We start from the raw sequence: 12,398 nt of genomic DNA, 5'->3' as shown, positions 1-12,398 counted from the left end.
TTGCATAACAGCCTAGATTTAAACTCCCTAAAGAAAGATATTTCAGTTTATCAGGCCTCCTTGCAGGCTTATATAAAGCACTCTGGTGCATCTGTGTTTCTTACCATGTGGATGCTCCCAGCAGAACCTCCCAGTAGTGGCAACCGCTGTCAATGAAGACATTACCAGCTGCACCATAGGAGCCCGTCCCGCTGAACCGCTCCGGGGTGTGGCTCTTCTTCAGCGAGCTCTCGTCCTTCTCCATGGTCAGACAGTCGTTGGACAGACGCAGCTTCTTGTGGGCCGTCTTTGGGTCCAACTTGAAGGGTTGACCTAGAAAGAGACAATAATGTGTGCTTTAGAAAGACTGTTACTCTGTTTTGGCGGCGTATGTCGCTAATGATAATGATCACATAATCATCATTATCACCAACATCATGATCATGATCCTCATGTTTTGTGGCAAAATAGCACCTCCTGTCAAACACATGATGAAACACACATGGAGGGGAAAGAAATTACTGAAATAACTACAATAACAAAACATATCAAATAAAAATTAAATGCATTCCCTTGATCATCATCTTGATCATCATCATCATGATATTTTCTTGTTTATGTCTGAGTATTAGGAGAAACTGTACAGAAGACAGGAGCAACTAAAAGTAGTCATTGTGTAACTTTTAGCTTGAACTGTGTCGTCTCGGCTTGTGTATTGATCAAACTTGTGTCAATTATTTGTTTGAACAAAAATATTTCCTGGCTACATAGCTTCTGTATTTATTTATATCAAACCTACTGCAAAATTTTTTTTTAAAAATCTGAAAACAACAGTCCGGACCGGTCAACAAAAAGAAGTAATCATCACACACTACATAATCTGAGGCAAAATGACGTCTGCTTCTCAGTCACAGTGATGGCTTTCCTGATTAAACTAAAAACATTAACGATAATTATGCTGCAATTCGTCCTAAAGTTGTATATCCTTTTGCCAACAGGATGCAAAGGGGTCATGTTGAATGTAGTCTTAATTCTACAGCAGCATTAACTCATTTTTGTGGTCACTTGACTGTAAACAAAACACTGACATACAGTATTATCACCCTACAAAGTTGATGTGGCAGCCGCTTTAGCATACAGTTGCCAATTTATGTCAAGTAGAATAACATAGCATTGAACTGAAGTCGTTTTAATGAAAACCTGACAAATTTAAGTCCAATAATAACTCTCCTTTCAGCTCTGTTTTGGTCTCCACCAACCCCCGAGGGAAAGCTGCTAAATGCTCCACTATGATCTCCACTAGCTAGTCGCTTACTTTGTTTGTCTTGTGGTTTGCTTCTGGGCAGGTAGCATACATTGAGTTTCTTGAGCTTTTTCATTAAAAACAGCTGCCTGCTATAGCTGGAGAGTGAATCAAGACAATAAAGTTGTGGGCTTTCAGAACCAAAACAATGAGCAGAAAAATGCTAATTAGCGCTTTTGATCCATTGTTGAAGGTAGCTCATTTTAGAAAGTGAGATTCCCATGTCTTTTTTGATTACAAAGCAGGTCTTGGTGCTATATACAACTGTGAAAGTATGAAAACACTTGTATCCGCCATCGGCAATGCCCCCAGCACAAGCGTGGTTGCAAAAACACCAGCAGAGCTTATGTGGAAACATGGTCGGTGGTGCCTGCTCTGGCCTGTGAGGGCTGACCAATCAGAGTAGACTGGACAATTCAAGAGGGGGGCCTTAAAGAGACAGGCACTAAAACAACAGCGCAGCTTGAGGAAACGGTAATATAATGCCCCTTTTTGACATTGAAGCTTCCGACATTTACATCTAACTCATGTTTTCTCACTATTTTGACTTTGGAAAAAGGCTACAAGATACGACAATATCAGAAGGTGAAAGAGCTGCGAGTGAGAATGAAAATTAGAGCGAGATTTTAACTTGGCAGCAAAAGAAGAAAATAAATAGAAAGCAGGGGTTGAGAAGTACGCACAGAGAAAAACTCACAGGCAGAGACAGAAGAGGAGAATGTTTGAAATACAAGGGCGAGAGTCTAAACTTCAAAGCTCCTCACAGCCTTTGGTGAAAACATTTCACAACAGTGGAGGAAGCCACCCGGCATTCTCGTCTTTGCCTCCCATCACACAGACTTGGAAATTAGCTGAAGGAAATAGCCTTCACTTCCACTGCAGTAGGTAGTGGTCGGGGCAATTCAGGGGATATGCTGCTATCCGGTTGCAACAATTCAATTTGCAATGACACCAGTAATTTGGGTGTAAATGGGTGGAAAATTGAGAGGGTAAAACTAGGTGAGTGACAGAGAGAGGGGAGGTTAAGGGGTGAGGAGGAGAGGAGAAGTTGAGGGGATAATATGAGGCTGAAAATTGGGCCGAGGATCCCCTCTCTACCTCTCTGTGTCCATGGATGTGTGCGTGGAGGCTTCATGGAGGTCAGCCTCGTCCCTTCCAGACCTGACATTTAACTCTGACACCTCTCATCTCATCTCTCAGCCTCCCTGAGCCTCCCACAGCTTAATGAGTGACACAATGAAGACCTCCTCCCCTCTCTCTATCTGTCCTTTCCTTCATCTCTCTTCCCCCATTCTCTCATTCTCATCCTCTCTATCCTCTCTCCTCTCTCACACACTCCCCCCTCAATAATCCGCGTGGTGAGTGTGTGTTACTGCGCGTGGATATGAGACGACGAGGCCAATGTGCTGCTGGCAGCCAATTACATTAATGCGCTCTCTTCTTTGAACTGCTTATCGCTGCCAGCGCAGCCATTTCCAAACACTGGGGCTCTGTCATGCCTTTCCAGGGGATGACTCCTGAGAGCCCAGGCTGGGCCTGAGGTTCGGGAAGGGGAGATGCACGTGACGGTAGAGGACAAGCAGACACGCACACGGAGCATCAACTCCGGCCTCCACACAAGCAGACATACAGTAAGTGGCCGAGTGGAAATGTTTCCAACCAATGCCAGCAGGATTCTTGTAAATGGAAAAGGTCATGCATAATGAGCTTCTGTTTTAATGGTGAATTCTTCGTATGTGAGAATGTGTGGAAGAAACTCAAAATGAAAGTGAATTTGGAGGTTTGAGCAGCCAAGACTGCAGGTGTACCATTAAAATAACTGCTGCATTGGGTTTTAATTGCCATTCTGTTGGCAGGCTGGGAAGGCAAATTGTTCCTAATTTTTCCACAGCCTCAAATGCATCATTGTCTGCAACAGCAACTCCGTCATCTGATGTATAATTTTCATTTTCTGTTTTGAGGAACATGCACGCCATGTCACCACAAACTCATCAGTGGTGGAAAGTAACTAAGTACATTTACTTAAGTACTTTACTTAAAGTTGTAATATGTAAGAATTTGCCATCTGTCGATGTTACGAATTACTTTGCCGATTAAGATTTTACAAAACATTTGATCAGCTCCGACATTAAAATGCTGCTTACATGTAAAAGCTTCAAAAATAATAAAATTACATTATGAAAGAGATTATTCTGAATTTATTTTGACACTTTTGCTGCTAATTCTGCTGTACTTTTAGTCTACAGTATAGAATTTCTACTTTTACTTCAGTAAACAAGCCGATTTCTTCTTCCACTGCTGAAGACCATTCATGATGCAGAGTCACCATGAAATGAATAGACCCGAAGTCACACTGAGTACAGTGGGCTTGCTGGCAGCACTCAGAGAATATGCCAAATGTGATTTTATTCTGGAGTGCTACACTGCCGGCCCTAAAGGCGTAAAGAACCAGTGTGTGGTGAAATATATCAGCTAGAAGACCAATTCCAAAAAAGAAAGTGGAAGTCTGTGTAGATCAGAATATGTTGACATTAGCTGCATGTAGAGGCAACACACACATGTTCAATTAAAAAATAGAGATGAAACTGTTACTAAAGATCCCATCTCACTACACACATACACACACACGCACACCTCCATGCAGTCGGATTCGATTTTCCAAAAATACAAAGACAGGATAATAGAGTATATCCCACAGACTGGGCTTCTTAGCAGTGTCTGTGATTAGCCTGCTCCCTCTCTGTACAGCAGTAATTAGAGATGTTTCCGACTGTCTGTTGAGGTGATAACTGCTCTCCGTCTGACTGCCTGGAAGCAGCGCATTGTTATGAACTGGGAAGTCTTCAATGGAAACTTGTAAAACACACAAAAAGGAAACAGTGTCAAGGAGAAAAAGAAGGAGAGGAATAAAAGGAGCTACTGTTCAGGGAGCATTTATAAAAAGCAATTTCATTCCAATTTCATTTGCTGCTTGTTGAAATACTTGCAGTGGGATAGCATCTGGGTAATCGACTTTATTTCAATTCAGTCAATTTCACTCACTACTTCTTTTTTTTTTTTTTTCCCTGGCTCACATTTTGCTGAGGGTTAGATTGAGCTGCCTCTGTAATGAGGCAGATTGAAAAAAAAAGATCCATTTTACTGCATAACTAAACAATTACTGCAGCAGAAACAACAGCGTCAGGGACACGGGGGAGCTCTTTAGACACATCAGAGGTTGAACACAACCTTATTTCTTTTCGAATCATTCCATGTCGATTAAATGCGTGACTTGGTTTGTAATTGACTGACCCAAATGTAATGTGGTATGTACTTTCACAAGCCGGCGCAGAAACATAAGACGAACACAAGTAAAATTAAAGATGCATCGGTCATGTAACATGTCTGGGGACGCCCAGTAGCGCAGCGGGCATACTGTATGAGGTGCACAGCAGGGAGTTCACATCTTTGTCTTCTCAACTCTTACTGGGCATTTTCTTTTTTTATCTTTTGTGCTCAACTTCTACAAAAACTGTCTTTGTGCAGTGAAGAGCAAAGACAAACAGAAGTCAGTGATGTTCCCCAACTTCACCCTTTAATGAACTCGGCAGAGTCTTCAGAGACCAGTGCTAGAAAAATAATTTTCAGTCAGGCTTCTGGGTCTGCTCAGAATTTCACTGTGATTAAGAGGCCACGTTTGGAAAGAGTTTCTGTGAGGGATTTGCTGAACTATTGGTTCTGTATGTAAAATGCATTCATTCATGAAAACTCAGCCCCTGTTCGCCTTAATGATCCTGAATGATGCCTTCAGTCCTCCTGTAGACGTCTTCATTAAAACCCCCAAAATATCTGCTGTCAATCTGTTGTCAGTCTTCTAAAAATCAGCTCTAAAGGTAAAGATAACCTCCACAGGGCACCTTTTAAAAACAGTGGTGTAGCTGCTGCATATTCTGCTAATGAGGAAAACTGACTGGTTTGTCAGATTGCCCTTCTAATAGAGCAAAAATGTTTATAGTACAGTCAGGCATTAACAGACATCGCTAGATATCAGCACCAAAGAACTGAGACAGTAGTTACACCAAATACGCATCCATCTTTGCTGCAGGCGGAGGAGGACAACATGCGGAAAGGCTGGTGCTATTCTCTATTTTCCAGACTGCACTGTCAACAACTATATTGAAAAGACCAAATCCAACAATGAGTCATCTCTCAATAATTTCCTACTGTTCTAACCTGGCTGCTTCACTCCAGCCCCAAGGCCACTGGTTCCTATAGAAGTACAATTTTTAGCATTCTTACTCAAACAGGAATAGATAGTGCGTTTGTAATCGGCCTCTTTTCAGCAGTGGACGACAATAGAGGTGTATGGTGCATTACAATATTAATGAGGTAATAAAACAAACTAAGAAATATTTATTTTATCCTATAACTGATAAACAAAACTGTTCTGGAGAGGAAAATAAGGTCCCCAGAACACTGTTTGAAGCTAGAAAAGGTGGCAGGGTCCTCCAAATATAAACAAAGTAAAACAAAATGAGGTTGTGTTGTCCTTTTAAGGTCAGTTTGTTTTTTTTAGTCATGACTTTGTTTATTTAGTTTGTGTAGGCATAAAATAAATCAGTCAATGAACTTTTTCTCTTCTGATTAAGGTGCGTTATGTAGTTTTGGTTAAGACAATTCAATCATCTTTAAAGCAGAACCTTCTGATCCTTGACACTGAAATATTTAAAAACCACTTTATTTTTCCACTCTTGTTCTTTACTGCAGATATCTTTCACCATTTTCTGCCTTTATTTGACAGTTCACAGCAGAGACAGACAGGAAAGATGGGCAGAGAGCAGAGGTCTCCCCGCTGGAATCAAACCGAGGACATAATCACACAATATGCATTATATACCACACGGTGACATCTCTCTCTCCTCCTTCTCTCTCCTCCTCCCTTGTCTCTTCTCTACCTCCCACTGTTTACTGTTGGAGCTGTGTGGTAGCTTGAGGCCTGTCATCAGAGATGCATGCTGGGTAAATATTATCACAGGTCTTTTAACAGATCGAAAAAGGTATGAGCACCCCTGGGGCACCTTCACATGTGATATTTTCAGCATACTCGACACATTGAGTTGAAATACACATTTACAGTACTATACATGCACACACGTATAAATATATGCATGTATATACACACGTACACACTCTGTGGGGTGTTTGCCGACTCCCTGCTTCGTAAACACAATATGGACGCCCAGAATAGTTTACCAACAAAATGACGAACATCATCAAGTCAACAGTCCAGTGTTTGACTGTCAGCACAGTAGCTGACTAAAAGGAAGACCAGCATGCATTCAGATTAGCTTTTGTTTTCACACACACAATATGCTCACTCAAAATAGCACCTAGTCTTCACTTGTAAACAATAGCGCTGCTAAATAAAGACACATTTAAGCCTGGATTTATGTCCCACTTCACACCATCCTGCAGCTTTGTGCTACAAAATGAGAGAAGTGGATGTTGATGTTTGGAGGCTTTACACTGTGGGACAGGTGCAAACGTCAAACCAGGCGGCTGGACTCTCCGTGCAGCTGGTCAGTGGTGGAATATAACATCTTGATTCCACCGGGCACGGTCCTGTGATGTCACATCTGCGAGCGGGTTTCGATGGATTTTGTTGACTTGCTCAGATTTCGTTGATGTGGTTATTTTTTCCTTGATGTTCTGCTGTTACCATGGGTAAGAAGGGACTGAGGTATGCACTCTACATTCTAGTTTTAATCTATTTTAAAATAATTTTGAGGTTTGGACTAGCAAAACCAGATCAAATTGTTATTCTGTCTGACACCATGATGGAAAGGATCCAGAAACAGCTTCTTTACTCATAAAACCATCTTGTAAGTCTTTCCACTGTAAAAACAATCAGCATCTCTGGCTTGGTTGAAGTAAATCCTTAATTATTTGCGTTGGATGTGAAAATATTGGAAGAATAAGTTTTACAACAATAAAATTAGGCTACCGTTTCCGCAACTGGAGTCTGGTGGCTTCTTCGAGTGGCTGTTTCTGGTTAATTAGACCTTTTTGTTAAAGAGTAAAATAATTTCTATCTCTGTGGGGATAATGTTGTCCAACAATTTTTCCTGATTATGCTTACATTTATTTGAGTAGGACTTTCATGTAACAGTATTTGTATAGCATGGTATTAGCACTGTTAAGTAAAGGATCTGAATACTTCCTCCACCACTGCTGGTCATTGTGTAACCACACAATCGTACCTCCACTGAGCCGTTCATCACCTCGTCAGAGTGCGGGGGAATATATTGGAGAAACTAGGATTTAACAAGAGTTGGCGAATTTTCAAGTACACCATTCCCATATTTAAAATCAGGTACATTAATCATGTTATACCTTCCTATAAAATGACATTTAATAACCCTTGAGGAAAGCAAATATCAGCGAGAATGTAAGTAAAAAAAAAAGAAAGAAATCCACATTTACAGCCTTAGAAAAGGTTGCTGTTGCTCTCTGTACATGTGCTGAATTTTTAGCTGAGGAAATCACATCCTGGAGTTGACCTCCACCTGCGTGAGTGCAATCAAATCAGACACCATGAACGGTCCAGACCGCTTTCTCTCACTGATTCTCTGCAATCTGCCACACTAAGCTTAGAGAAGAGACAACTCCAATACCGATACAAGCTGCACGATAATACTGTAAAACCACTGTCGCAAACTCTTCCCTCTGTCCTAAATTCACAAACTGCCTTCTTCTTCTTCTAATGCAACTTATTTCTTGCTGGTGTGAATTCATTACTGAGACAGACAGCCAATTAAAAAGCATAAACAGAGCACAGCCTAATAAAAGCTGTCTAAATTAATGTGGGATCCTGTTCTGTCAGCCGAGTTGTGACCAAACTCAGATGCAACACAATTTCATGCTCATGAATGCCTAAAAATATGGAGCTTTAAACGCAAATATAATGATTATTATGTTGTCAGACAGAGGATGTGGCTTTGACTTTTTAATTTTAAAATCACTGGATACATGCTTGGATCTGAATTAATTAGATAGGCTTCATTATTTCTGTTTTTCATACTAGAAGAGTCTCGGAATGTATCTATATTTATTGTAAATATTAAAAAGGGACGGAAATCTGACATCGGAGAAAAATCTTATGAAGAGAAAACAAACGCTTTTATTCTGTATTTTACTGCAACATCTTGCCAGTTGACTTATGATTCAGAAACTGTAATGGGACCGACACAGTGTAATTCCATCTTGTGTGCATCGCTCAGGCCTGGACTGTATTAATGGGTAAAAAGCAGTGGATTGAGGGCACTCATGTCTGCAGACACTCATCCCTGCAAAGAGCTATTTGGTGTCTTCTGTTCGCTCAACACTCTCCCTCTCTCACTCTCAATCTGTCACTTTTCATCTACTTTCATACTCTCTCTCTCTTTGCAGAAGACGGTTGTGTAGAAACCTGGTTACAGTTCGCTTTCAGGTAAATGCAGAGGTATGGTCACAGCAATAAAAGGTCACACACACGCGCTCATGCACACACACTCTCTTAACTGCCTTCTTCTACGCCATACTTAATTCATACCTATTTCACGAGGCTGTGAGCTTCTTCACGTGTTAGCCATGAGCATCTAACAGTGATATGTCTGCAGGATATACTACAGCATTAGCACTACTGTTCACTTTGAGCCACTCAGGGTTCGATGAGTGGTTTCATCGGAGTGTGATTGGAGTGACCTAGAAAGCATGTGAAAGCTTTAAGACTTCACAACAGGGTTTTAAATGCTGTTTCCACCAAGCCGACTTGACTGCACAAGACAGGACCACCGCAGAGGCGTGAATCCATTAAAAGAATACTGCACCGATTCAGTAACATACTCCAGGAGCGTTGTAGGATTCATAGTGGACGGTTAAAAGCAAAAGGGATAGAAATCGATGCAGCAGAACTAGACATATTATTATAGAGATATTCTTCCTTAAAACCTGGTGCCTAGACTACCCACAATGCAACTCAGCCTCTGAAATGTTGGGTGGAGATTTGGATGTGTTATGCTAATGTAGCCTCGAGCCGCTTAGCCTGAAGCAGAGATGAGGAGCGGAATACAGAGGTCTGATCAGCTCACTTCTATCTAAAGACTGATTTATGGTTGCACGTAGTCAAAGCCTACGCAGTAACCTACGCAAGTAGCCTACGATGCTGTGAGCATGTATACATGTGCGCTGGCGTATCTTTGTGCTGCAGTTGGTGAAAGTACAGCAGACTGACAGCTGTACTTTCCCTGGTAAACACACCAACCTCTTCGGCTTGCAGCTGTACCTCTGGGCACAGTCCATACATACCGAGCTTGGACAGTGTTACTTTGGTTTGGCAAGGTGGTGTTTGCCACCTGGCTGCTCGTGGAGAGACAGCCAGCCCTTCTGACATCCTTCCTGTCGGCTCTCTCAGCCACTGGCAATCTTCTTGGATTATACTTCTCTTCCAGAGACGCTTGGGCAGCAAAGAGCGGCTCTGGAAGAGAAGTATAATCCAAGGAGATTGCCAGTTGTACTTTCTGTGTGTTTGCTGGGGAAACTACAGCTCACAATCCCCTGTATTAGCACCGCCCTGAAGCACCGGAGGAGAAGCCGGGAATGAGATGCTATCAAGCAGGCCAATCACAGTCGTTGTGGTCTGTGTCACTGTGATGTGCAGTAGCATTTCTGGGGAGGTGCGTGTCAGGCTACGGCCTCCATCCCCCCAGAATTTTTCCAATTTATATTATTTAGTCCCGACCGATGCTGACTATATGCAGTGTTAGTTTCCTTTAATGTTTATGTTATTTGGACACCATTGGATAAGGTAGCCATGTCTCCTATAAATTACAGCAAACACGTGTTGAGGCAAATGTAATGCTGACCAAATAACTACAAAATTACTACAGCATTATTAAACCTATTTATGGTTATGTTTAGGCACTGGCGGGGCTTTAAGGTTGTTTTAATACTGAAAAAGTGACATGAAATTTATCCAAAATTGCAATCTTTACCTTATCTTGCATTTGTTGCCTGTGCCTTACCACAGACAGGAGCCTGGATGTGAACCCTGGTTTCACAGTCAAAAGAAATGTCTCTGAACATTATCCAGTCGGTGGTTACGTTTGTCACCGCAATGTAATCATGAAAACAATCTAGTAATATAATAACGTAATTTCAAGGAGACAGGGCTGAATAAGGAGAACACATTTAAACCAGTGTTCGAGGTCGTCTGGGTTAATTTGGCTGTCTTTTCTCGTGTAAAATGTAATCGACTCCACATAAATTGCAACATTTGACCTTTTCTCACACATTTGCACAAATAGCTTGAAGCAAAATGTATTCCAGGTGTCTTCATAGCGATGCTGAGTAGGGTCCTTGAAGGCAGAAACTCTAACAGCAAAGCATTGTCTTGTTAGTTTCCTCTACACATACACACACATAACTATGTATACAAAGTCAGGGCTTGTATACATCTGTGTGAGATTACAGTAAGCATGTCTGGCCTGTCCTGCGCCGTGAGACCAAAAGTTATGGCATCTAGAGAGGAGAAGCTTTCCCCCTGGGATGAATCGACAGATGGCTTAAAAATTGAGGAAAGGGCACCAGAAGACGAGATCATATGCCATAGCCAGGGGGGTAACAGAGGACAGTGTGCCAAGAGAGGGGTTAGAGAGGGACATGAGGGAGGAACATGGACAGTTTGAGGCCAAGAAAAGACATTGCATAAGAGAACAGTCTTTAACAAGGAAGTCCAGGAAAAAAAAAAATCAAGCCTGCGTGAAATTCCTTGATTTCCTTCCGACATGCTGTTGCAACAAACTTTCCTTCAGTATTTCTTAAGCAGAGCTGGAGACGTGTTGTGATGCAGAACGACAGGTGCTTGTATGAATTTTTCTTGAGGATTGTATGCTCTGTTTTCAATTGCAAATGATGTCCTCTGAGTTTAATTTCTATTTCACTCAATCACTGTTTTCTTCTACTTGTGACTCTTGAGCTGCTGTAGCGAGTGAATTTCCCCTGTGTGGGATCAGCGATTTATCAGTTTATCTTATCTTGTCTTATCTTGCAACAATTGTGATTACTATGAAAACTATTCAGATTTTACCATTCCTGGAAATGTGTGTGAAATCATCTTAAAACACTTATCCCAGTCGAGCCCAAAGTAAATTCAAAGCTGTCGTGGAACAATTTTGGAGCGCAGGCATGGATTTTCGGTCGTTTGAGAGGTTGCAGTTTGATTTCTATCCCCCCCAAACAGTCAAAAGTGCTTCCGTCATCGATCTATGGGAGTTTGAACACACTGAATTATTCATTTATTTGTCTTGCTTGAATTTTTTAATGCAAAAATAAGCTAAATCAGCTAAACTGTAACTGCCCCTATTAGCTGGAAAATACAATGGGTCCACATCATTAAACTCGTTACAGTTCTTTATTTCCTTATTTACGCTAACTTCATGCATATAAAATGGTCACAAACTTAACTTAATAATTTCCAAATTTAGGGCTTTAAAACCCTTTTTAAATTATATATTTTCAGATTTCGAATTTCATTGGCTACTTGATGTGTCAATCAACCGGAGGCTGGCGTGTTAGTGGCTCAGGAGAGAGAGAGGATGGAACAAGGAGTGGGTCCCCTGTCCGTGAAATCACTCGTTGGCTGTTGCAGGCTACGTGACGGGCATAGAAGCTCTTAACTGGTCAAATGAGGTGTAAATCAACAGGTCAGCAGCTGCGGTGCCAGATTGACACAGTCTGCTGCATTTAAACTTGTTGTACACACACGCATTGCATCATTTTTATGTGTACGTAGGAGTTACTCTTTTAAGCAGACAGAAATGTGATGCATGGCTTTCGAGTATCTCTGCAACTTGTCACTGCACTCTTTGCTTTGCAAGCCTCTGCCTTAAATGTGATGAGCTTAGGCTAAAAGCCTCTAGAGCTTCTCATCTTAAATAAAAAATGTGACAGCTTAACCCTCCAATATAGCCACAGACAGAAAGAGAGACTTCGAGTGCGAGCGAAGAACTTGTGGTTCCTGGCTCTAAAGCTTCCTACTGGAGCTCGTACAGCAGAAACCTAATAAGCCTGTCGGAGTGAGATATTTGTGATCGGTTTT

The 12,398-nt window shown here is 41.6% G+C and overlaps 1 protein-coding gene across 4 annotated transcripts in view; it reads right to left on the bottom strand.

The window, feature by feature from the left end:
• The window catches only part of mid2 (midline 2), a 171,782-nt gene that overhangs the window by 4,313 nt on the left and 155,071 nt on the right, over positions 1 to 12,398 (bottom strand). For all 4 annotated transcript variants that reach the window (XM_073486765.1, XM_073486763.1, XM_073486762.1 and 1 more), the window contains one exon: positions 105 to 312. In XM_073486765.1, coding sequence (XP_073342866.1) covers positions 105 to 312 — 208 coding nt within the window. The remainder of the gene's footprint in view (positions 1 to 104; positions 313 to 12,398) is intronic.

The sequence above is a fragment of the Pagrus major genome, chromosome 18 (assembly GCF_040436345.1).
Source record: "Pagrus major chromosome 18, Pma_NU_1.0".
Taxonomy (NCBI): domain Eukaryota; kingdom Metazoa; phylum Chordata; class Actinopteri; order Spariformes; family Sparidae; genus Pagrus; species Pagrus major.
This window is presented reverse-complemented; position numbering and strand designations above follow the sequence as displayed.